Source organism: Pogona vitticeps, chromosome 3 (genome assembly GCF_051106095.1).
Source record: "Pogona vitticeps strain Pit_001003342236 chromosome 3, PviZW2.1, whole genome shotgun sequence".
Taxonomy (NCBI): Eukaryota; Metazoa; Chordata; class Lepidosauria; order Squamata; family Agamidae; genus Pogona; species Pogona vitticeps.
Window position 1 is genome coordinate 172,931,594 of NC_135785.1, and position 26,801 is coordinate 172,958,394.

At 41.1% G+C, this 26,801-nt stretch overlaps 2 protein-coding genes across 5 annotated transcripts in view; one reads left to right on the forward strand and one right to left on the reverse strand.

The window, feature by feature from the left end:
* REV1 (REV1 DNA directed polymerase) overlaps positions 1 to 19,544 on the forward strand; it is a 53,519-nt gene extending 33,975 nt beyond the window's left edge. For all 3 annotated transcript variants that reach the window (XM_020805604.3, XM_078390312.1, XM_020805609.3), the window contains 13 exons: positions 1,517 to 1,671; positions 2,504 to 2,623; positions 3,271 to 3,491; positions 8,851 to 9,023; positions 11,674 to 11,776; positions 12,394 to 12,559; positions 12,787 to 12,977; positions 15,702 to 15,935; positions 16,228 to 16,342; positions 16,478 to 16,695; positions 17,339 to 17,495; positions 17,915 to 18,017; positions 19,112 to 19,544. In XM_020805604.3, the coding sequence (XP_020661263.3) occupies positions 1,517 to 1,671; positions 2,504 to 2,623; positions 3,271 to 3,491; positions 8,851 to 9,023; positions 11,674 to 11,776; positions 12,394 to 12,559; positions 12,787 to 12,977; positions 15,702 to 15,935; positions 16,228 to 16,342; positions 16,478 to 16,695; positions 17,339 to 17,495; positions 17,915 to 18,017; positions 19,112 to 19,223 (2,068 nt within the window). In that variant the 3' untranslated portion in view covers positions 19,224 to 19,544. The remainder of the gene's footprint in view (positions 1 to 1,516; positions 1,672 to 2,503; positions 2,624 to 3,270; positions 3,492 to 8,850; positions 9,024 to 11,673; positions 11,777 to 12,393; positions 12,560 to 12,786; positions 12,978 to 15,701; positions 15,936 to 16,227; positions 16,343 to 16,477; positions 16,696 to 17,338; positions 17,496 to 17,914; positions 18,018 to 19,111) is intronic.
* A 2,701-nt stretch (positions 19,545 to 22,245) lies between these two features.
* The window catches only part of EIF5B (eukaryotic translation initiation factor 5B), a 39,126-nt gene continuing 34,570 nt past the window's right edge, over positions 22,246 to 26,801 (reverse strand). For both annotated transcript variants that reach the window (XM_072994481.2, XM_072994482.2), the window contains exons 23-24: positions 26,505 to 26,666; positions 22,246 to 22,999 (exon numbers count right to left, since the gene is read on the reverse strand). In XM_072994481.2, the coding sequence (XP_072850582.2) occupies positions 22,892 to 22,999; positions 26,505 to 26,666 (270 nt within the window). In that variant the 3' untranslated portion in view covers positions 22,246 to 22,891. The remainder of the gene's footprint in view (positions 23,000 to 26,504; positions 26,667 to 26,801) is intronic.

Consider the following 26,801-nt stretch of genomic DNA (forward strand, 5'->3'; position numbering starts at 1 on the left):
GAGTGTATATTTAAACAGTCTGTTTGTAATACTGCATGTTTTGCTTGCAGAACCTTTGTGGGAACAGATTCAAGCTTCTCAGCTTTGAACTCTGGCATTTCTGCCTTAAGGACCACAGTGCTTGAAAATCTCAGAGGACTTTTTAAAGCATTTTGTCCTATGAATGACATTTGTGGACTACAAAGAAAAGGGCAAACTATCTGAGTGCACTTGTGGTTCCTGTCTGATATTTCAATACTGTAAAAACAGGTATTTTCCTAGGAATCTAAGGCTAAAACTTCACCTGACTATGGGAGCCATTTCCTTATTCAGGAATCTATCCTGATTGCATTAGACACACTCTGGGGCACTACTTAATAACATTAAAAGGGATGTATGGATGAGGGGAATTAAGCCCTTTCCACTTCCCTATTGTACTTCCATGGACTTAGTTAATGTAAGCACTTGCGTTCCCAAAACCAGAAGTGATCTGAGGTGGGGGGAAAAGTGCTTGATGTGAGTACAGGTGAATGAATGGCACCTCTCTCTCTCATGTTTTCCCTTGGGTAAAACAAGAAAACTAATTCAGAAAGTAGACACTGTCACTGCCTAGCTTATGTGAGCAGAAGAAAAGTGTATGAATAAATATGACTGTTCCTGCCCTTTCTAGATTAGCCCTGTAGCATCGTATCTCCCTCAATACACACTGTAAGGCTTAATTCCTTGGTTTTGATTTAATGTAGCTTTGGAATATTTTGATTCAGATTTATAGCTTAATCACTTGTTACTGTCACAGTATAGAACAAGGGATATGGACACGATAGAATAAGTATAATAAAGATAGTGAAAATTAACACAAATCAGTAAAAATGTACAGTTGAGTTAAAACTGGGGCATTCACCCAGCAAACCGAATAATTTTCAAATCATAAAGCAATCACAGTTTTGGAGCTGTGTTTAAAATGGATGATGTGAATTTCCAGTTACAATATGTCTGTTCTGGGTAACTGAGGGTCAAACTCCACAATATAGGAATGATGCTGTTGGAAGTGGTGTTTACTTATTTTATTTATTTTATTGGAAATGATCTGAATTTCTTCATGGCATGTGTTTTGTCGTACCTCCATGCCTTCTGTTCTATGTCTTGAGCTTTGTTTTGAAATTTGTCATTGGAAGATAAGATCTGATAGCATCTGAGGAAATCAGTTTGTGGGCAAAATAATAATATATCAGATTCCAAATGCAAGTTGGCCATTTGATGTAGTTAGTCCAAATCAAAACTTGAAAGGGTACTCTAAACACATAAAGCAGTCAGGTGTTTGTATTATAGGCATATATGTTACCAGGAAATTGGTCTTGGAAAACAGTGTTATCTGTAAGTTTTCCTAAGCAGTGTTGTTGCATTTAAGTTACTTCGACTTGGAAGAGGAGAAAAGGGAAGTTGTTTTTCACTAGGAAAACTTTCTGTACTGTGTCTTTGTTTTTAAGCTAAATATATGATGTTGCTGCTCTTCTCTTTCTTTATGTTGTACTCTTAGCTATACTTACAACATTGAAGCTGTCAGTTGTGATGAAGCACTAGTAGACATTACTGAACTCCTTCAAGAGACTGGATTGACATCAGAGGAACTAGCACATGTTATCCGTACTGAAATAAAAAACAAGACCAAATGTCCTGCTTCAATTGGAATAAGTTAGTATATTATTTAGAAATGTGCATAAGTAACAGCATGAGTTAACAAATGCTAATTATTTTAGCATGAAACATTTGTTAGTGCACAGCCTTAAAACTACTGATAGATTTACTTCATCGTAAGAGAACTGAGCAATATACTGGCTACATCTAGTCAGTTCATCATGTTTCTTTCCCCATTCGTGGCCATCTTGGATGTATCTTGTTCCTGCTGTTTACCATGTTTATATATCTTGTTTTCTAGACTGAGAACTCTGCAAAACCACTGTTAAAATGGAATTCCCCTGTTAGCACCTTCCATGATAGTAAGCTGGATTGGAAGATTATACCATATCTTCTGGACACCCTTCTGCTACTAATGGAAGCCTCAGGTCCTTGCTGGTTGTTGGCTCAGCAGTAGGATTAAGATTTCTAGGCCTGGAATGCAGAGGTTCCCTCTGTGGTCTGCCCAGATAGTTTTAAATCAATTCTCCCTAGATAGAGAAGTATCAGTGTCATAAATGAGGATGTCCAGAATTTAACTTGTCCTCTCTGCCACTCTCACCATTGCATTTAGTGTAGTGTGACAGAAATGCTTATATTTCTGTACCAGCAAATTATAGGGATTATGCTTTTTTTTAAAAGGATAATTAGATTTATAACTAAAAATGACCCCTGGCTAGTAAATTACCCAAGTTATAAATAGAATAAAGAAGCCAAGCAGAGCCATAATCCATAATAGCCATCTGATTTTCATCTGTGTGTTTGGGAGATATTGTCTACTGAAATAAGAGGTACTTTTAAATAGTGATATGGGCTCCTTTAGTTGAAATCTGTTGTATCACTTTCATAGGTTCAAATATTTTACTGGCCAGAATGGCAACTCGTCAAGCAAAGCCAGATGGACAGTATCACTTAAAGTCAGAAGAAGTGGATGATTTTATCAGAAGCCAGCTAATTATTAATCTTCCAGGTAAATGTTTATTAATATACTCCTTCCTATTTTTCTAAACAGACTGTATTGCAATTATTCTTTCCTCAAAGCTATCCTACGAAACACAAATTTGAGAAAATGGTTAGGCCTTAGTAAATTACTGTTGCTATTTTCTTTAAATTAATTTGAGATATGACTGCATACAACACTCTCCAGCATTCAAGTAGTGATTTGACGTGTTCCAGCAGATTAAATAATTAGAGATCCTGGATCCTGGACCAAAATTCCATTTAAAAATATTTATCCTCTGTAAAAGCAAAACAGTGTGTTAAGTGGAAGGCAAAATAAAGAATGATCAAAAGGAATCCAGTAATGTTTTGTCTCTTATAGTCAATTATATTGTTATTGTCATTCTTATACTTTTACTTCTGTAAGATTTTAGAATTATTTTAGATCTCTAATATTTTGTGTTTCTATATAGATATCAGTAGCAATCTCTGAAAATGGAAATGCTGGAATTTGTTATCATATTTGCTGTAATATAGCCTTCCTAGCAGTCATCTATGTTTCTGACATTAGGTGTGTTAACACATTGGGTTTAAAGAGTGTAATTATGCTTTCTGTTTAAATGGCATTCCTTAGCTGTAGATTTCAAATACAAAATTTTAAAAAAATTATACTTACAGGAGTTGGTAGAACAATGGAATCTAAGTTGTCATCATTGGGTGTTAAAACTTGTGGAGACCTGCAATGTGTCACAATGTCAAAACTTCAAAAAGAATTTGGTCCCAAAACTGGACAAATGCTTTATAGATTCTGCCGTGGATTGGATGATAGACCGGTTCAAAGAGAGAAGAAGAGAAAATCTGTTTCAGCTGAGATCAACTATGGTATAAGATTTACCCAGGTAAAAACATTCCAATCTCTGCTCAGTAATAAATCAGTGTTTCAGAAGAATGTATTCTTTATTTAGCTGCAATTTACATGTTTTAATTCTTGTCATCTGCTGATAACAGATTGTTATCTTCATGTAGAAGACATAATTTTTTCAAACTTTACTTGAATATAAGTAAGGTGTAGCAGTGAATTTCCAAACTGTTTGTGCAACTCCTGGAAGTCCTTAGAAGGTCATTAGGGGCATTATAGTAAGGTGATGAGTAGTGTAAGTCTACTCAGAAGTATCATTGCTCATGGTGAGGCTTATTCCCAAGACATGAACTGGATTGCCACCTAATACTGGAAAAGGTTTGGCTACTATTGCTGACCCACAATGCAAAGCATACTTACCAGAGAATGTTGGGTGGCTGTTACAGTACAATCTTAGTCTACATAGGACCCAAACCACATCTGACTCTTAGAATTCTACATGATAAATATTGGTATATATTTTGCAGCACGCTAGAATTTCTTGGATCCACCTGGAGCAGGAACTGGCAAGCCACTGCAGTATCTTTGCCAAGAAAACCCCATGAACAGAAACAAAAGGCTAAAAGATATGATGCCAGAAGATGAGCCCCTCAGGTCGGAAGGCATCCAATATGCTACTGAGGAAGAGCGGAGGACAAGGACAAGTAGCTCCAGACCTAATGAAGTGGTTGGGCCAAAGTGGAAAGGACGCTCAGCTGTGGACGCGCCTGGAAGTGAAAGGAAAGTCCAATGCTGCAAAGAATAATACTGCATAGGAACCTGGAATGTAAGGTCTATGAACAGAGTTCTGTCAAGAGAACAAGCTGGTCATTGCAAACACTCTTTTCCAACAACACAAGAGGCGACTCTACACATGTACATCACCAGATGGGCAATGCCAAAATCAGATTGATTATGTTCCCTACAGCCAAAGATGAAGAAGCTCTATAAAGTCAGCAAAAACAAGACCTGGAGCTGATTGTGGCTCTGATCATCAGCTTCTTATAGCAAAATTCAAGCTTAAACTGAAGAAAGTAGGAAAAACCCCTGGACTATTCAAGTATAATCTAAACCAAATACACAGTGGAAGTGAAGAATAGATTTAAGGAACTCGATTTGGTGGAGAGAGTGCCTGAAGAACTATGGATGGAGGCTTGTAACATTCTACAGGAAGCAGCAACAAAAAACATCCCAATAAAAAAGAAATGCTAGAAAGCAAAGTGGCTGTCCAACAAGGCCTTAGAAATAGCAGAGAAGAGAAGGGAAAGAAAATACAAGGGAGATAGGACAGAAAATTGAATGCAGACTTCCAAAGAATAGCAAAGAGAGACAAGAGGGCCTTCTTAAATGAACAGTTCAAAGATAGGTAGGTAGGCATCCTTCAGTCTCGAAAGACTATGGTAACGTGCTTTGTATGGAGGACTTGGAACAGCGTCTACTGTAGCTGAGGAGGCCAATTCGAGAGTGACAATCTCTTTCACACTGAAGACAAATCCAATCGTCCCCTGTCCAGCTCCCTGATTTTGCTGCTTTTGTGACTTCCTCTTTGCCTCGGCCTGCTGGACAAGGGTCTCTTCAAATTGGGAGAGGCCGTGATGCAACGCCTGCCTCGGGCTGAACGCTCAGATGTCAGAGTTTCCCATCTCTTGAGATCTATTCCTAAGGCCTTCAGATCCCACTTGCAGATATCCTTGTATCGCAGCTGTGGTCTCCCTCTGGGGCTATTTCCCTGCACTAATTCTCCATACAGGAGATCCTTTGGAATCCGACCATCAGCCATTCTCACGACGTGCCCAAGCCAACATAGACGTCGCTGTTTCAATAATGTATGCATGCTGAAAATTCCAGCTCGTTCTAGGACTACTCTATTTGGAACTTTGTCCTGCCAGGTGATACCAAAAATCCGTCAGAGGCAACGCATATGGATGGTGTTCAGCTTCCTCTCCTGCGTGCACAAAGGGTCCAGGACTCACTGCAGTACAGGAGTGTGCTCAGGACACAGGCTCTATAGACCTGGATCTTGGTATGTGTCGTTAGCTTCTTATTGAGCCATACTCACTTTGTGAGTCTAGAGAACATGGTAGCTGCTTTGCCAATGCATTTATCCAGCTCGACATCTAGAGAGAGGGTGTTAGAGATGGTTGAGCCAAGGTACATGAAGTCATGAACAACCTCCAATTCTTGTGTGGAGATGGTAATAGAGGGAGGTAAGTCCACACCCTGGCCCATGACTTGTGTTTTCTTCAGGCTGATTGTTAGTCCAAAGTCTTGGCAGGCCTTGCTGAAACGATTCATGAGTTGTTGGAGGTCTTCAGCAGAGTGGGCAATAATGGCTGCATCATCTGCGAAGAGGAAGTCCCGAATGCATTTCAATTGGACTTTGGTCTTTGCTTTCAATCTAGAGAGATTAAAGAGCTTTCCATCTGATCTAGTCTGGAGATAGACACCTTCTGTTGCAGTTCCAAAGGCATGCTTCAGCATGATAACAAAAAAGATCCCAAAAAGGGTTGGTGCGAGAACACAGCCCTGTTTCACTCCACTTCGGATGTCAAAGCGATCTGGTGTTGAGCCGTCAAAAACTACAGTGCCTTTCATTCCATCATGGAAGGACCTGATGATGTTAAGGAGACGAGGTGGACATCCAATCTTGGGAAGTTTTTTGAAAAGGCCATCCCTGCTAACCAAGTCAAATGCTTTTGTAAGGTCTATGAAGGCCACTAAGCGTGGCTGTTGTTGTTCCCTGCATTTCTCCTGCAACTGTCGGAGGGAGAATACCATGTCAGTGGTGGATCTATTGGCTCAAAATCCACACTGTGATTCTGGATAGACTCTGTCTGCAAGCACCTGGAGCCTCTTCAGCACAACACGAGCAAGCAGCTTTAGAGGAAAATAACAGAAAGGGAAAAACCCGAGATCTATTCAAGATAATTGGAGAGATTAAGGGAACCTTTTGTGTAAAGATGGACATGATAAAGGACAAAAATGGTAGGGACCTCACAGCAGTAGAAGACATCAAGAAGAGGTGGCAAGAATACACGGAGGAATTACACCAGAAAGATCTGGATGTCCTGGACAACCCAGATAGTGTGGTTGGTGACCTTGAACCAGACATCCTAAAGAGTGAAGTCAAGTGGGCCTTAGAAAGCATGGCTAACAAGGCCAGTGGAGGTGATGGCATTCCAGTTGAACTGTTTAAAATCTTAAAAGATGACACTGTTAAGGTGCTACATTCAATATGCTAGCAAGTTTGAAAATTCAGCAGTGGCCAGAGGATTGGAAAAGACCACTTTACATCCCAATCCCAAAGAAGGGCAGTGCCAAAGAATGCTCCAACTACCATACAATTGCACTCATTTCACACGCCAGCAAGATTATGCTCAAAATCCTACAAGGTAGGCTTCAGCAGTATGTGGACCAAGAACTCCCAGAAGTACAAGCTGGATTTCAGAGGGGCAGAGGAACTAGAGACCAAATTGCTAACATGCTGGATTATGGAGAAAGCCAGAAGGTTCCAGAAAAACATCTACTTCTGCTTCACTGACTATGAAAAAGCCTTTGACTGTATGGACCACAACAAACTATGGCAAGTTCTTAAAGAAATTTGCGTGCCTCACCACCTTATCTATCTCCTGAGAACTCTGTATGTGGGACAGGAAGCAACAGTTAGAACTGGATATGGAAGAACTGATTGGTTCAAAATTGGGAAAGGAGTACGACAAAGCTGTATATTGTCTCCCTGCGTATTGAACTTATATGCAGAATGCATCATGTGAAAGGGAGGACTGGATGAATCCCAAATTAAGATTGCCGGAAGAAACATCAACGACCTCCGATATGCAGATGATACCACTCTGATGGCAGAAATTTAGGAGGAATTAAAGAACCTCTTAATGAGGGTAAAAGAGGAGAGCACAAAAAAATGGTCTGAAGCTCAACATCAAAAAAACTAAGATCATGGCCACTGATTCCATCACCTCCAGGTAAATAGAAGGGGAAGATATGGAGGCAGTGACATATTTCACTTTCTTGGTTCCATGATCACTGCAGATGGTGACAGCAGCCACGAAATTAAAAGACTCCTGCTTCTTGGGAGGAAAGCAATGACAAACGTAGGCAGCATCTTAAAAAGCAGAGACATCACCTTTCCAACAAAGGTCCTTATAGTCAAAGCTATGGTTTTTCCAGTAGCAATGTATGGAATTGAGAGCTGGACCATAAAGAATGCTAACCTCCGAAAAATGGATGCTTTTGAATTGTGGTGCTGGAGGAGACTTTTGAGTGTCCCCTGGACTGCAACCCTATCCATTTTGGAGGAAGTGAACCCTGAGTGCTCACTGGAAGGACAGATCCTGAAGCTGAGGCTCCAATACTTTAGCCATCTCATGAGAAGAGAAGACTCCCTGGAAAAGACCCTGATGTTGGGAAAGTGTGAGGGCAAGAGGAGAAGGGGACGACAAAGATGCTTGGACAGTGTCATCGAAACTGCCAACATGAATTTGACCAAACTCTGGGAGGCAGTGGAAGACAGGAGGGCCTGGCCTGCTCTGGTCCATAGGGTCACGAAGAGTCAGACACGACTTAACGACTAAACAACAACAAAAATTTTGGCAGACATATTAATGTAGAAGAGGTTTCCTCAAGGTAGAAAGTGTGGAAATGTTTGGTGTGTACAATTACTGACCTAAAATAACACTTAACAATTTAAAAAAAAATTAAAAACAAACATGTATTTCCTTAGTGCTGGACATTAGTACATCAGTATTAAGACTGAAAATACAAAATACTGAATACTGGTTTTATAGTGTTAAATAGAAAATGCAACAGTTGGTGAAATCATCCTTTATGATGCAACTTTTGGCAGATCATAGAAATGTTACATATGTTTGCACATTCAGAAATCACCTGAAAGCTTTATCTAATTGCTTATAATACATTGCTTTTGTATTATGTGTATATGTTATGAGAGCTGGTGTTATGTGACTAAGAACATGAGTTGCGTCGTCTCTGGTTCAAATCTCTTATCATTCTGATAAACTTTAGTGAGTCCATGGCTTTGTAAGTTACCTACTGCATTAGGGGCATAATGCTTTAAAGGTTTTTGGAAAGATTTTTCTTACAAAGATTCTGAATTACATGGTCTCTGCCTTATGTTAAATACATAAAGAACATAATGTGTCTTGGGGGTTTCTTTGCACTGAATCAAAAGGAACCTTAACAGTAAGTGTGCAGTTCTAGAAACATGACCAAAAATTGCATAGTTTATTAAATAAAAAGAAAACATACAGTAACTGTGTGAATTAGAAATTAGATAGTTCTTCCCCCATCCTAATTTATATTCGGTTTGTTTTATCTGTTTCTAGCCACAAGAAGCAGAAGCCTTTCTTTTGAGTCTTTCAGAAGAGATTCAATGTAGATTGGAAGCTGCAGGTATGAAAGGTAAACGATTAACTCTGAAAGTCATGATAAGAAAAGCTGGAGCTCCCATAGAACCCACAAAATTTGGAGGCCATGGAATTTGTGACACTGTTGCCAGGTAAACAGTTTGCCAAATGAATTTGCTGATAAATGTGTACCTCGATTTGTACAGTCATAAGATCTTGGTTTTAATTGCACAGTATTATGTACTAAATGTAGATTTTTTGTGTTTTGTGTTACATGCTCTAATAATAATTGATGAACTACTAAATGTTAAGATGGTATATTAGTTTGTTTCTGTTTGCATAGTAGCATGACAGATATTTTAGAAGTCCCCTTCATTGCAGGTTTTGGAGGAAGTAGTAGATAGAAACCACCTATTCTGCAAATGTACTTTTCCTAGAATAGCTGGCAAAAACAAAAGAAAAATAAGGAAGACAAAAATGTGACACCTTGAAGACAAACTGCTGTATTTTAATGTGAGCTCTCATAGATAAGTCTACTTTCCTAGATTATATACATCATCAAAACGTGTAATGCATAAATGTTATAATTGAAGCAAACAGTATGGTTCTCCTGGTTGTTGTGGGTTTTTCGGGCTCTTCAACTGTGTTCTGAAGGTTGTTCTTCCTAACGTTTCACCAGTCTCTGTGGCCGGCATCTTCAGAGGACAGCAACCCAGAGCACAGGTTGTTGTCCTCTGAAGATGCTGGCCACAGAGACTGGCAAAATGTTAGGAAGAACAACCTTCAGAACACGGCCAAAGAGCCCGAAAAACCCAGAACAACCATTAGATCCCAGCAGTGAAAGCCTTCGCGAATAGTCTGGTTCTCCATGGCAAATACAAAGCATTGCTTTACCTTGTTTTTTTGCTGTCAAATTCAGCAGAACAGCTATCCTGTTCCAAATTAAGATATAAGGCTAGAACCTGACCAACAGATCTTTACCCATTGAACTAAATACTGTTCACAGCAATGTATAATGTTCTACAAGCAGCAGAGTAAAGCTCCTGGTTTTGGTGACCAGATGAAATTGTCCAAAGCGTGGAACTGTCAAGGTAGTCATAATAGCCTTGCATGCACAAAATAGGACAATTTTTAAAACAGAGAAAGGAAACAGAAAATCCTGTCTTTAGTGACAGACAAGTATAGTGCTTTGAACTTACCTAAGCAAGTTACAGCACTGACAAATTTGAAATAAAAGAAATTAATTCAAAGGAGAACTTAAATAGTTTCTGCTGAATGTAAACTGATTAGTGGCTATGTTTGCAAAAAAAACCCTGCTCTATATGAATGTATCTGATCAGACAAGCCAAAAAAATATTACTGCTTAAAGAGTAAGCCTTAGCAGCCTTCTGTGTGACTTGGTGAATAGAAGTAACCTTATACAGAACACCTTTTCCCCGGCAGCAAAAAGGAACAGATATATCGTGGAAAGTCGGGAGACTCACTCTTATCTGTCCTGCTATAAACTGTACTGAAGTACAGTAATTCAATGGCCAGATATGGTGTGTGTTGGAAGAGGGAGGGAGAGATTAGATTTCAAGTCTGAACTACAGTTTAACAAAAATTTGTTATGTTGATTTCTATAGTTTATATCCAGCATAGGCCTTCTGTGGATTGAAGGCCTCTTCCATCCACAAAAGGCTTCTGATCCATTGGAGTGCTTATGCTGCCAAAATGGAGTAGCAGGCAGTTTTCAGTAATTCCTTCTTTTGTTTTCATCTCCTCTGTTCCTGGAATTCTGCTCCATAAGAACAGGAGCCCTGTGAAGGCAGAATTGGCAAATGAAGGCAGAATTGGCAAAAATTGCATCCCTTCCCCTGCCACTTGGGAATTCCTGTCAGCAGGCCCTCCTGTCAGTGAAATAAAATGCTGCATCTAACCCTATATTGGCAATTCTTATTTAACAATGTACTTGATATCTGTCAAAACTCCAAAACTTTTTCTGTTAGTAGGTGTTAAAACTATCAATGCCAGCTACTTTCAGAATATACAAAAATGCTGTGTCATAAATTCACAGTATGTGTTAGTCACAGTATGAATTAGTCATTGGCTGTATGGTCATTGCCTATAGTCTATGTGGTGATCAGCAGATGATTATTGTATTTCCACGATCATTAGGACATTTGGACAGGTAAGGAAGAGGAGGATATTCTACATACATTTTATGTGCCAGATTTCAATAAACTGCTTCTTCTTGGGAAAACCACCTGTGAGACAATTTTCAACAGAGAAGCCATTTTTCTTTCCATTCTTCTGCTCACTTTTCTTTGTGGCTACTCCCACAGTCATGTCTCATATACCTAACAGGGTTCCAGATATACTTGGACATATTTGTAGTATTTCATTTCTTGTTTGTAGGGGATTTAGCTTGCAGGAAGAGTTGTAATTGTCATATAGTAAGTAGGCAAAAAAGATATACTGAAAATTACTCTTTTCCTTAAAAAAAGATCAGGGATTTAAAAATATTTATTTCTATTATATGACTGCCATCATGCTGTTAACAATACTAAAATTATGATCCTAAGAATGGAAATAATCATTCTAGGGCAAATTTAATCCAATATCCCTTTTCCCATAATGGCCTGCCAGATTCCTGCGGAATACCAACAAGCTGGACACGAAGGCAATAGCCTCTCATGCTATTGTTCCCTAGCAACTCCAAAAGGGCAAACTTCCTTGGATCACAGAGATATCATAAGATGACTATGATCAGTAATCATTCATCAAGATCTTGATACATTTTAACATGAGTGTTCTTTACAGGACTGTGACTCTCAACGATGCAACAGATAGTGCCAAAGTGATTGGGAAAGAGACACTGAATATGTTTCACACAATGAAATTAAACATTTCTGATATGAGAGGGGTAAGATTTTAAGTATTTGGATTACAAAGATCATTTGGTGTTTTTTTCTCTCTTCTCCAAAAGTATCTGCTTTGTTAAGTTTTAGATTGTTGTTAAGGTTTAGAATCCAAGCAATGTACTAAAATGACGAACTTCTGCTGTTGAAAGGAGATGAGGTAGGACCAATTGTTGGATTTGCTAGCAGCCCAAGAATGTACTTCCAAAAAGTTAGGGCTAAAGGAAAGAAGCTAATGAAAGATGCCAATTTGTGTATTTTTTAAAAAAATTAGTGCAATGATTATGTACTATGAAAGTTGCTACAATATGTTTTGTATACTAAAACAAGACTTAACAACAACAACAAAATATTTAACTTACAAAGCCCTGGTGTGGAAGTAGCTAAAAATATTTAAACATTTTAAAATGATTTGCGGGTATGGAAACCCCCGGAGGTACTGGCAGCCACTCAAAACATGGGAAAATAGTCTCCCTGCCCCCCCCCGCCACCTGCACAAGGAAACTTTTGGGGTGGGAGAATGGGAGTCCTGAGAATGCAAAATTGCCATAAGGCAGCTCCATGTTGCCCTATGTCTTTAAAATGGTTTGTTCAGAAGTAAGATAGCCTTCTTGTTTTTCAGGTTGGAATTCAAGTGAACCAATTAATTCCAGTCAATAAAACAACGTTAGCAGTTCCTTCTCACTCATTGTTGCAGTCTGGATCCTTGCCCGGTGGATCTAATTCTATTACTGATTTTTTACAAGCTCCAAAAATTATGAAGAATTTAGAGCAAGATCACAAGAAAGGTCCGTGATAGCTTTTGAAGTGTTTTGAGTGTGTGAAATTGTTTTAAAATTCTTCTTGGAAAATCTTTTTTTTTTTTTACTACAAAGTACTTTGTTTTGAGTTAATAACTTTAAATTGTGGTATAAAATTTAGTAAAACAAGAGTGGTCAGATTAGATTAATAGTATAAGTGTGGTACTCTGCAGTTACTGATGCTTTTTATTTTTTGTTTGTTTTTGCATTGACAGTATTTGTGGCTCCTGTGGATGTCAAAATATCTACCACATCGAAAGCACATACAACACTGCCATCTCTAACATCTAATGTCAGCCATGTTACCAGCAAATCTTCGTCTGAAGTTAATTTGAATGGTTTGCACCCACCTACGAATATAAAATCCAAACTTAATATAAGTATTGAGGTACCTCCACCTTCCCAGGTAAAGCTTTTCTTTCTTCTTCTTTTTTTAAAATGTAAAAATAGAACTGAGAGATTTTCTTTCTTTCTTTCTTAATTCAAGAAATTGACAGATAAAATTTAAGGTATTTTTTTTTTATTTTGGTGTCTTCCCTCCCCAGCCATGCCAGTTTATGTGATACTTTCCCCCAGTCTTTGGAATGATTCAGTTGAATATGTTGTTACGTTTAAGCAGTAGGGCTGTCAGAAATGGGGAAAAACAGAATAGGAGAATTTAGACACTGGGTTTCATTTCATAGATTAGATATCCAGACTCATATTCAGATCAGTGAAATAAATGATGCTTAAATTGGTCAAGATTAACGTGTTACGTTTATTTTATTGTGTCTGCTCTGAATTATAACTGGAACTGCATGCAAACCATGGTTGAATGATGAGACTGGGAGCTTAATTCCAAAAATCCCATCCCATCCCATACTTGCCTGAATTGGAACAAGATGTTTTGTGCCTCAGATACTCTTGAGCCGGATCTAACAGCTCCACAGTCCACTCTACTTCCTTTTTAGGAAGTAATGCAACCTCTTTGCAAGAAAATTCAGCTATCTAGTTTGAGACATCTGTCTTGATTTCTTAGAGCTTTAGTTTCTGTGCTTTCAGTCACTGTGTTATTCAGATCTACTTATCTTTCAGCCACCCCTCACCCCCATCTCCACCGCCGGGAGGAGGGCCGCCGGGAACACCTGGGCTTTGCCCTGCCTCCCGGCTCTCCCACAGCCACCCCTCACCCCCGTCTCAAGCCCCCGCCGCTGAGCTAGGCGAAAATGCCGGCGGTGGCGGTGGCTTCCGAAGGACCGTGGGGGAAGAAGAAGCCTCCACCGCTCAGCTGGGCGAAAATGCCAGCTGTGGTGGCGGCTTTTGAAGGACCGTGGGGGAATTCTCCCCCCGCGGTCCTTCGGAAGCCACTGCAGGCATTTTCGCCCAGCTGAGCAGCGGGAGCTTCCGAAGGACCGCGGGGTAGGGTTCCCCCGCGGTCCTTCGGAAGCTCCCGCCAGTCAGCTGGGGGAAAATGGGGCTATGGGGAAAAATCGCAAAGCAAAAGCAATCGCAAAAAAGCCATCGCTATGTGGATTCGTCGTTAAATGGGGCGCCTGTTAAGCGAGGCACCACTGTATTGTAGCATTGTTAAGCAAGCTTTACTTGTAGGTATACATATTCAGGTGTTACTTATAGAGGAGTAAGACAGGGCTGCCTACTGGCCCCCTCTCTGTTTAATTTATAGGTAAATGACATAGTAGAATACCTGAACTCTCCTAGTCTCCACCCTCCAAAATTATATCAAAGACATATTTCGATCCTTCTTTATGCGGACGATGCTGTACTTCTAGCAAGAACTCCAGTCGGCCTAAAGAAAGCCCTTAAGAAATTTGCAGACTCCTGCAAAACGAAGGAATTAGAAATAAATTATCAAAAGACAAAAATTATGGCCTTTGGTAGAAGACAAAAGAAAAGGTCTTGGACGATAAATGGGCAATCTCTCGAACAGGTTTCCTGTTTTAAATATCTAGGTATGGCCTTTCAATCAACTGGGGACAGAAAGGCTGATATACAATATGCAACTACCCAAGGGGAAAAAACAGCAAATGCCATCTTAAGGTTCTACTACTCCAAAGGGGGTCGATATATTCCAGCAGCCCAAAAACTCTTTCAGGCAAAGGTGGTCAGCCAGATGTTCTACGGCACCTTTATGGGGCCTCCATCTTGCTGCTTTGACCCGATAGAGTGGGTTCTGACTAAATTCTTTAGAGCAATTCTTGAAGTACCAAGATGTGTACCAAATGCACAAATACGTTTAGAGACAGGCTCACTAAGAATGGTAGCCAAAATTACACTAGCCTCCCTTCAGTACTGGTTTAAAATAAATTATCAACCACAGGGATTAAACCATTTACTTCTAAAGGACAATTGTCAATCGAAGTGGCTGAAAGCGGTCCTAAACAAATTGCAAGTTATGGGCTTCTCTCCACAAGCAATACTGAGTATGCAATGGGATGAAGCAAAATCAGCCCTCAAACAGAGAATAATGGACATGGAAAGACAGATAGATCTAGGTAGATGCCCCAACTTTAGAGTGATGGACACAGACAAATATCGCGTGCTCCCCATGGCCTATTTGTCACAGCTTGAGACATATAAGTTTAGGAAAGCCTTTACTCTGGCTAGACATGAGGCCTTTCCCTCAACAGTCCTGGAAGGCAGGTTTAAGAAGATCACGAGGGAACAGAGATTCTGCCCTTGTGGATCTGGTGAGATAGAATCCATTGAGCATAGGATGCTCAGATGTAACAGGCATAACAAGATTTGAGGAAAATATATTACACCCCTCTTAAAAGACATGACAAGCCAGTCAGACTCGGACTACTATAACCAATTGTTAAATGATCAAAATCAGATTACTACAGAACTGGTAGTGAAATTTTGGGCGGCATGCCATAGTAGGCAGAATAGATAGCCAAACTTAGACATTGGTCTTACATTGTCATATTTGTAGTTTTAGTGTCTTTTGCTTATTTGACTTGGCTTTTTGTAGTATATATCAGTACTTGAAGTTCTGCATTTAATTTTGTTTTATTTATATGGCTCAATGCTGTAACAATAAGTGTGTGTTTATTCAGGTGTTAATGATTAGAACTCAAGTAGCTGGAGCAAGAGAAAACTCAACCTGTTCTGTTCACATTTCTGTTCACAGCTTGATCAGTCTGTTCTGGAAGCTCTCCCTTCTGATCTTCAAGAACAAATACAGCAAATGTATTCCCTTCAACAAGCAGAGACGGGCAGTAATAGTAAGAAGGAACCAGTAAATGGCTACAACACTACAGTTCCACAACAGCCAGTTGGAGCTGTTCTTTTACAAATACCAGATCTCAAAGAATCAAGTGGTGATATGGGAATTAATGTAATAGCTCTGCCAGCATTTTCCCAGGTGAATAGCAATAAGCATATTTGCTTAATACTAATAGATTTTTGCATGTAGTACTAATTAAACTGTTAGTGAAGTGTCTGCTATAAGAAAAAAGTTATCATTTTTTTGTTTGTCGTCACTTTGAAGGTGTTTGTCTTCTATAAAATGACAAATAACATACCTTTTGTACTTCAAATAGATAGTTCCTTAAAAAAGACTGAGTATACATTCATTTCTTAAGTTTAAAATATAGAAATGGAAACACTGACCTTGCACACCAGTGGTATAATTCAATGGATGTTTCAATGCTTAGGTGGATCCCGAAGTTTTTGCTGCACTACCTGCAGAGTTGCAAGCAGAGCTCAGACAGGCATATGATCAAAGGCAAAAACATACAGAGAATGTTTTTCAGTATGCAAGTGCTACGGGTAAGTATCTACATGCAGTCCTGTCAACTAAAGATGATTTAACAATATTTTCATTAATAGTGTTCATAGATTTAATGGAAAAGGCTTGGTCTTAAAGAGCTACAGAACTCTCACAGTTGTTCCTTTTCTTCCCAGTATCAAAGAATCCTTTACTGAATTTGAAACCATTTACAAAAAGTAAGAAAAAAAGCAGGGGAAAAAACCAAGTAAGTCCAGTAAAAAAGCACCACAGCCCTTTGAAAAACAAGCTCTTTGGGAGCCCTTCTAAGAATACGATTGCTTCTGCTGAAAGCCCGCAGAAATTAATGGATGATTACTTAAAACAGGAGGGAAAGACCACTGACAACTCTCAGGTATCTTTATCATAAGCAAATTCAGTTTCTGCATCTTTTAAACTTAAATGTCATGGTATTTGTTTGTTTGTTTTTTGTATTGGAATTGCCAGGTTAGCAGCGCCCCATCCCCTGCGAATTCAGAGTCATAAGTCACACACCTTTGTGTGTGCTATAGAGGGCCTGCTCTTCAACAATTGTAAGACAATATAGAGAAACAGCTTAAAGACTTAAGTATTGCTATCAAGACTTTGCCTCCCAGAGACAGCCAGAGAGATTTGCAGGTTGAAAATTAAAACACACAATGGGGAAAAGTGCATTAGTAAAAGAAAAAGGAATGTATCTAAGTCAAAAGTGGAACAAGAGTAAATTTGTGTCTATTGGTGGGCATCTGGGTGATCTGCAGAATGTCAAAGTGAGCTCCAAAATCAGATCAGGATTGCCAGGTCTGCATCATTCCACTTCCAAGATTTCAGGGCTAGACCCTGCATTGTGTAGGCTGAGCCCCAAAATCTTGAATATCAAGGCCCAAGCCTGAGAAACTGGCAGGTCTAATCATATGGTTTTCCTGCTTTGAATTCTTTCTTAAGGTTTGTTTGCATTTGGGAAAATACTGAGTAAGAAATTCAATATATACTTTTTGTTATATTTTTTGTCTGAACAGGTGGAATTAATGCAAGCTACCATAGATACTTCTAGCCCATCTGTTTCGCAGCCATTACTATCTGCCATTACTAGGCCTCAGGCCCCTAATCTAGCGGGAGCAGTTGAGTTCAGTGATGTAAAGGCATTGCTCAGAGAATGGATAACAACTATATCAGGTGGGTTTGTAACATCACTCTTGTTTTTAATGACTATAAGGAAATTTCTGCTAAAATAAATGGAATGGTAGGTGTGTTTTTTTTAAGGCTGCAAAGCGTCATGTCTGTGTTTCAGGGGTGGTTGAAGTACAGTATACTCCATGTCCCTTTTTGATATCTCCATATCCCCCCCATGACCCTAGTGCAATGCTGAAATAAAAACAAATCAGCAAAAATTAGATTATTCTAATATATTCTACATAACCTTTTCTAGGAAGGCAAGGATGGAATTAAACCTGTAGTTGGCAGATCAGTATGCCTGCAAGAGAGAATTCCTTTTCTAGCAATAGCTCAACAATTGCAGATTTAATGCTGTGTGACACTTTACCATTTCAGAGTGAGGCATTTTAATAATCTTGTATCACCCTATGATTCCGCAGATCCCATGGAGGAAGACATTCTGCAAGTTGTAAAGTATTGTACTGATCTGATAGAAGAAAAGGATTTAGAAAAGCTGGATCTGGTCATAAAGTATATGAAAAGGTAGTTTAATTTGGTATCTCAATTCATACTTTGTGTTTAAAAAACTGATAGCCATTGAAAAGGCCATAATGAAACTTGGGAAAATGTTGATCTTACTTCATGCCTCCACAGATTCATCCTCTTCCCCAGCCCTTTGTGCCTCTAAAACAGGAGAGTGAACACAATGAAGTTTTCTGCAGATACTCATGGACTGTAGCTCCCATTAGCCCTTGACAGCATAGTTTAATGACGAAAGATCATGGGAAGTGGAGTTCAAAATCCAGAAGATTCTTAATGGTGTATCTCTGCTTTAAAGGAGCTGTCTGGCTAGCTTAATGGTTTAGGTTTCTGCAGAGCCAGAAAGGGGGAGTTTGATTCCCCACTGTGCCTCTTATGAGTAGAGCCAGCCTGGGTGGCCTTGAGCAACTGCACAGTCTTAAGGCTCTCCAGAAGAAGGGAATGGTAAACTGAGTATTCCTCTACTGAAAAACCCTGAGGGTTTCATCATAAGTGAAAACTGACTTGATGGCACATAATTATTATTCCTTTTTACTTCGCATAGTGACTTAGCCTCCACACTTCACTATTAGGCATCTGCCATTACAAGGGGGCTTGCATTCTACTCTGCCCCACAAATCTTCAGTTTTATTGTCTTTCAGGGCAAATTCTAGTTCTCCACAGTTAGAATTTGGAGTACCTGGAAGAAGGGGATTCAGTCCCCTCCCAGTACTGCCACCAAAGTTATTCTGTCAGCATAATGTCACCACTGGGGTCAGCCCAGAGAATGTGCTGGATTTGCATTGAATCTAGACAGGTTGGTTTGTGGTTACTCTTGATGCTTCCACCACCTCTGGAGTGCCTTTCCAAAAGTTTTCAAATACACTTCCCACAATCCTTTATTCTTTGGCAGTACTGCTTGGGGCTTCCAAAACTGAAGCCTTAAACCGGGGAGAGCCAAAGTTTCCCTATCTTAATCATAGCTTTAAAGAGAACACATATTTCAAAAAAAAAAGGGGGGAAAGTAACTGCCTGTTTGACATCCTTATGTAAAATTATGAAAATATGTGGTCGTGATAGTTCTGTTTCTTTAAAAATGATCATTTTCTTTTCTGCAGGCTAATGCAGCAGTCTGTGGAATCAGTTTGGAACATGGCATTCGACTTCATTCTTGACAATGTTCAAGTGGTTTTGCAGCAAACCTATGGAAGCACATTAAAAGTTATCTAAACTGACTTTGTAGGGGAAGGATGTGGTGGGAGCCTGGAGCTCTCTGGTAGCTGTGCCATAAGTGCTTGTGAGGTATTTGCAAAGTGCATGATAGTAAAGCTAAGTTTTTATAAGTTGAAATTTTTTTTAAAGAAGAAAGTGTTTTGTACATTTCCTTTGAAGAAAGTGCCAAAATTTGTCAGTATTGCATGTAAATAATTGTGTTCAAATTCTTTCATTGTAGTATAGAATCTATTTACAAAATGTTTGTTTATAAAGGTTTTATGGATTTTTACAGTGAAGTGTTTACATTGTTTAATAAAGAACTGTATGTAATTTGCACATATTGTTTAGTGTTGTTATTCCAGTACTAATGTAGGTAATGCTGCTCAATTCTTTTCAGCATTCAAAGACACTGTATAATGACAAACTTTTCTTAAAGGTTAGAGGCCTAATAATGTGAAACCTTTTAAAAATATATCCCTATATATTCTTAATCAATAGGTCTATCAAAAGAATGCACGCCAGCAATATTCACGTAGCCATGTAGCTGGAGAAGGGTGGGATTACACGTGGTATTGCATCTGTCCTTGTTAACTAAAATAGACATAAAGAACCTGGGGCAAGAGAGTAGAACTCAATCAGTGCATTATCCTAGCTCAACAATGCCATAGCCCGATGTTCTCTAAATATTTTGATATCCGATAATCTTGAGTCATTACAAGCTATTCTGTGCTAAGAGTTGGTCCCATGTGAAGGTCACCAGGTTAGAGGATGCTGCCCTGAACTAGGTTCAGCCATTGCTGGGGACTGCAGTGGAGGGGGGGAGAGGTAAATTCTCACTTTCCTAACAACAGCGTAAGTGGCTTTAGCCCATGTAGCAATTGCAAAGATGTACACATTACCTGATACTCACCACTAAGGCTTCGCATGCACAGCACAGGCTTGTAGCTGCTGAATACAATGCCAAAGTTACTGTAATGGTTTAGGACAGGCTTGTCCAGCCCACGGGCCGCATGTGGCCAGGTCAGCTCCTAATGTGGCCCAGTGAAGGTCCCGCACCTCCCACAATGCTGTGCTAGTGTTCCAATTCTGCTACCCGGCCGCTCTCCTGGCGAGTGAGGAAGCAAAAAAGATGTGGAAAGATGCAGCGAGGGGAAAGCGAAGAGGGAGGAGCTGCTTGCCTACCCATGGAGTGTGTGTGTGTCGGGCAGGAAAAACCAGCCTCAAACTCTGGAGCCTTAGCGCCAAATCTGCCCCGCAGCTCATTAGCCAACTCAGCAACTGGGGAGGAAAGCGGGTAGCCGAGCCACTTGACACCCTTGCTGCCCGGAGTGAGGAAGTCAGCCTGGCAGTTTGTCTGTCCAGTTGCCAGGCTTGTGGTTTTCCGGCCGAGCGGGGAGGAGAAAGGCAGCCCGCTGCATGTCGGAGTCCAGAGGGGAGACCGATGCAACAGTGGTCGCCGCCTTCAGTGGGGCTGGATCTGGCTGGTGAAAGGCTGAGTGTACGTAGAGTTTCTACTTGGGAAGCCAGCAGCATGGAGAGACACGGCAGCAGGAGCCCGGTGGGGGATGGCATTTGAATTTCCCGGGCTCTGTCTCCAGCCACGGGGTCGCTCCGCGCTGCTAGCTTTCCAGCCTCTATATCATGAAGACAAACCAAGGCAAAAGCGTTACTTTGGTGTGAGTCATCAGGACGGTTTCCGAACAGGAAAAAAACGTGTGAAAAGGGTTACAAAGAGCTGTCTTGCAAACTTTTGAACCTCTTGCCCCGTTTTTTTTTTTGTGTGTGTGTGTTTTTTTTTTGGATGATCAGGTATTGTTATTGTTATTTTATGTGCGGCCCAAACCAAATTTTCATCTTCTAATGTGGCCCAGGGAAGGTGAAAGGTTGGACACCCCTGGTTTAGGACTTGAACAGACTCTGTCCTTGCATGCTCAGTTTATAGAGTATTAGCCTACAGCTAGCTTATCTTCAGTATGTATAATATGCAGAAAGCCCTGTAATTTTGTGAATAGCTCAGCTTAACACACAAGCATGGGACTAGAATATTTTATCCTTTCTTGATCCTGCAGTTTCTTTGGAACTTGATTAATAAGCAATACAGACCTGACATGTCTAATATTAGGAATTGGCTAGTACCATGCTATTTGTAGTAGAGAACTGTGAGACTTTTAAAATTTGTCCTTGTAATCCAGCAAGCGTGCACACATCAGACCACATGTGAGAGACCACAGCTATAAGGCAGTTATCTCCAACAAGTAGCCAGCTGTGATAACATCTGTACTTGCTCTCATACAACTTGCTGATTGTTTTGTACTTGCTACAGGATACCTGTGACATACATTTTTGATGACTGGTGACAGTAAGGGGTTTCCACAATATGGTACCTTGAGTACTGGATACTAGGGATGTCACTTTTGGGGGGTGAAGAACCCCCCCCCCCAGTGCCATAATTTGGCAGCAACCTCCCACCGCCACATTATTATGGAACTGGAAGCTGTCAAACAGCAGGAGGTAGAGCAGCCCTCTTGCCACCATGCTGTTCCCATGCAGTCTTTTTGTACCTCTGAAAGTCCTCCTGCTGTCTCTTTCCAAGATGTGGCTCCCAGTTCCATTCATCCCTCTCCCTACCTGATATTACGGCTTGCCTATAATGCTGCAGGTCTAATATCAATGCAAGGTCCTTTGTGGACAGTCTGCCACGTATTCCTAAGTGGCTGTATATAGAATCCTGCCCAAAGTTGATTTTCTGTGATAGCCACATTGCCAGAACATCAGCATAAAAACAACTTGGAGATCACTACTACCTTTTCTGCATAAGATAAAGACCTCACTAATCATATAGTACAGATCAGGTTGCTGCAGTAGCCTATTACAAGTACTTGTGCATGTTTATTTATCTTCATGAATGCACCCCACTTTCCTACAGCAAAGTGTGAAGGGAACCGTATGAACTCTTAGGATTGGACACTTCAATTGTTCACATTTAGTTTAATACATGCAAGTTGGACTGCCTTTATTAAGAATTAAATTAACAGGATAACGTCTATTTCCTTTATTTGCATCTCAGCATTATTGGTTACAGTTTATGAAATCTGACAAACTGTACAAGCAATAAAAGGCAGCAAACTATACTTTTACATCATTGTATCACACAAAGCAAGTACAGATACCCAATCACCTAATTTTTCTATCTTAAATGTCTATAGGCACAAAGCAGAAGAATGTTGAAAAATCAAGGAGGGGAGAGAGAAGTTTGCATAAATAAACAATTCTTACATCAAAATAGGTCCAAGAATCACAAAGTTCTGCAGAAGTTTGGTTAATCAAATACTGCAGTACTGGTGTTGCTAGTATAAAAGTGAAAGTTGAGTTCTGTAATAAAAATCTCATTTTTTCCTTTTTTAATGTTTAGGAGGTGACTTGGGAAGGGCAAACTTTAAAACAGTAACCAGTATAAAGGGAAGGACAGTGGGGAAGGTGCACAGGCACATTGGAACCACAGGGACATGTAAATTGACCACTGTCAAACCAGTGTAAGTTACTTGGTTTCTCATGGAAAACATTATTCACATTTTTCCCCAGATGTTAATTAACCCCAACAGCATATTCACTAGAAGCTGTTGATCATTTTTGTAATAGGAATTGTGGGTTTATGCTAGCCAATGCCCAATGCTTAACAGAACCTAGATGATTTCAAATACTTTCTTTAACTCCACAATAAGTTGCCAGTCAGATTTCTGCATTTCATCTCTGAACCAATCCTTCAGTGCATCAATGGACTGACGACTAATCTGTGGAAACAGAACATAAAACAAATGTTGGCAGAGAACATTTACATGACAAATGCCACTGTCCATTTAAGCATTTTGATTTGACATTTGCCTACATGTCACAAAACTGCAAAAAAAAAAATAGTGTAAATAAGCAGATGTAAAGTGGAGATCTGAGCAAACCTATTTCAGTTTCTCAGCATACACCTACTGATTCTGATCTTTAAAATATACAGTGGTGCCTCGCATGACAACATTAATTCGTTCTGAAAAAATCGCTGTCGAACGAAAACGTCATGTGATTTACAAAAGCCCATAGAAACGAATTAAAACCCAATTAATGCGTTCCTAGTGGCTTAAAACTCACCGTCCAGCAAAGATTCTCCATAGCGAGGAATCCATGCCAGAAAACAGCGGGCGGCCACGTTTTTCACTCAGCGGCCATTTTGAAACCGTCAATCAGCTGGCCGAAAATCATCGCTTTGCGATAATCGGTTAGCGAAACGGGACCAATCATAGCAAAGCGAAATTCCCCCATAGGGAACATCGTTTTGCTATCGCTTTTGCGATTGCAAAATCTTCGTCATGATGCGATTTCGTCGTCAAACGGAGCGCTCGTAATGCGAGGCACCACTGTGTGTGTGTGTGTGTGTGCGCGCACACACACACACACACACATACATACATACACACACACACACACACACACACACACACACACATATACACACACGTATATTATACAGTGGTGCCCCGCATAGTGACGTTAATCTGTTCCGGATTAATCATCGCTATCTGGAATCGTCGCAATGCGGGACAGAAAACCCCATAGAAACGCATTAAACTTCGTTTAATGCATTCCTATGGGGGGAAAACTCACCATTATGCGAAGATCCTCTATCTGGCCACCATTTTCGCTGCCTTGGTAAGCGAGGGCAGCGCGTGAAAATGGTTGTGGCGGCCATTTTGGAACCACCGATCAGCTGTGTGAAAATGGGGCCTTTGGGAGGGGTCCTCCCAAAGGCCCCATTTTCACACAGCCGGCCGAAGCGCTTCGGAATGACAGCGAGGGAGCCCTCCCCCACGGCCGCTCCGAAGTGCCCGCCGCGAAAAAACACACACACACAAAAACCACAGAAACATACCGCCCCAGTCCAAACCCACCCTCCAAAACCCACACAGAAAAGTTTTTTAAAAAGGACTTACCGGTCCGAAGCCTCCCGGCGCTCTGCTGGCTCCACGCAGCCGGGGGCGAGTGGCCAGGGGCCCGGCCTGCTCTAGCCTCCCGGCCCTCCGCTGGTTCCACGTGGCCGAGGGCAAGTGGCCAGGGGCCCGGCCTGCTCTAGCCACCCGGCGCTCCGCTGCCTTTGGAGCTTTCAAAGCACTTCCTCCAATATCGGGGAAAGCCCTTTGAAACATCTGAAGGCACCGATCGCGGCGGCGAGGACCCCCAGAGAAGTCTCCCATGGTGGCGTGCAAGCCCTGGGAGACCTCCCTGGGGGTCCCCACCGCCGCAATGGGCGGCTTCAGAGCTCTCTGAAGCCAAAAAGGCAGGGAGAAAGCGCGGGAAGTTCGAACTTCCCGCGCTTTCTCCATGCGTTTTTGGCTTCGGAAGCAAGCCGGCAGGCCAGGGAGGAATCGGCTCCCTCCTTCCACCCGACGGTGAGTCCCCTTCGCGCCAGCTGAGCTCAGCCGAGCGCGAGGAGGACCCAGCGTTGGTTGCAAGGAGGCAGCCGATTCGTCCCTGGCCGGCTGGCTTGCTTTTCCAAATGAGAAGCAAGCCAGCCGGCCAGGGAGGAATCGGCTCCCTCCTTCCACTCAGCCCAGCGCGAAGCGGACTCTGCATCTGTTGCAAGGAGGGAGTCAATTCCCCCCCCCCACCGTGCGGCTTGCTTCTTGTTTGGAAAAGCAAGCGACGTGGCCAGGAGGAAATCGGCTCCCTCCTTGCAACTGATGCAAAGTCCGCTGCGCGCTGGACTGAGTGGAAGGAGGGAGCCGATTCCTCCTTGGCCAGCCCTCCCCTGTGGCTGTTCCGAAGCGCCCGCCAGGGGCCTATGGGGAAAAATCGCTTTCCGATTTTTCCCCATAGGAAACATCGCAATGCAATCGCTTTTGCGATCACAAAAAATGAATCGGTATGCGGATTCGTCATTAAAAGGGGCGCTCGTTATGTGAGGCACCACTGTATATTGTGTAGCTGAAGACTGAAATCTTACATCCACTTGGAAGTCCTCAATAACCTTAGTGGGATGTATGTAGGCATACTTAAGACTGTGCTCAGCAGCCAAGACAATTCACAGTTCAGTCAGCGTGTACCATAATCAGTGGGGGCTTGATTCTTCATTGCTTTTTCTTTCAATTATTGCCTTCCCGCTGCTTGTGAGAGAATAGAGACTATTTAGGCTGACTCTAAAGCTTGACTAAACTACCTATTTGTGTCTCAGCCAGGGGCTAAGGTGGATTTGGACTCTGCAGATCTGAAAACTGTTGTACCCCATCTAGATCATGTTCCAGTCCTCCCGTCTTCTGATGTCAGAGCTCTCCTGCTGGAGGGCTGATGAGCACAAATCTTCCCCCAGAGGGAGGGAGAGGGATAAGGCTCTAATACCCGCTGTTGAAGGATAATTCTCTTTTTAGTTAGATTCAAGCATATGCTTGCACTTTATGTCTCACTGATTTCAGAAGGCAAGGAAAGCAAATGCTCACCTATTTACAAAAATAAAAACTATTTCAATTTAGCAGAACCAGTCCTTCAGTCTTCTCTTCCCACTTTAAAAAGCCACTAAATTTTTATTGCTCATGGTTTTAGTCCAGAAGAAAATAGGCTATAAAAGATTTTTTAGGGCTGGCATAATTCATGGTGGGTTCTAGGAGTTGTGAAACCAGCCTCTAGATCCACAGAGCTTGCCTACCCATTTCAGACTAAAACCCACAAGATGGCTATAACAGTATCAATATCTACAACAAAAAAGCCCCAAGAAACAGGAAGAAAAAATTTGGTAGTGCAGGAGTTTCCAGCTTTCAAACAGGATTCTTTCCTAGCCCTATCTGGAGAAATTCAGGACCGAGCTTGGGATTTTCTGCATGCAAGCCATGTACTGTTTACCAATTAACTACAGGTCAGCCTGATACAGCTGATAATCTCCCACTCAAGAACTAAGTAGGGCCAACTCTACTTGATGTGGAATCAGTCCCAGATCAACTGGGATCAAACTTGTTTGATGTTTGGTAGATGTTCCCTGACTCAGCCACTCTAATATCCTCCTGAACTCAGTTCAACATCACAAAAAGTTCATAACCCAGACACCCCAAAGCAAAAATTAGTGTGGCCATAATCCTCAACTGCCAAAAGCCTTCTTGACTCTAGATTGCTCATGGACAGCAAAAAAGCAGTAGTGGCCAAGAGTCTTCCAGCTGAAAACTGTTCCATTCCAAAGGGCCTGCCCTGCCGCTTCACCTTCATTTGCTCAAGAGAACACTTTACATCTCACTGGTTTTAGAAGGTAAGGAAAGCAAAAGGACTTACTTTGCTAACCAGTATATCTGTAGCTTCAAAATGTCGACCATACATTTTAGGTGCCTCACCAGGAACAGGTTCTATTTTCACACATACTTCTTGGCCTTTTTTTGCAACATCCACTTGTTTGTGGTTTATTTCAATACTTGTAATGATTCCAATATCAATAAACTGCAGTAGGAATACAGAAAATTCAAAGCATTCAAAGTTTATTATTAACATGAGCTTATAAAAGGACAAAATTATGAGGACTACAACAGGCAAAAAACCATAAAGTTATGAGTACTAGAAGAGGCAATGTTTTCT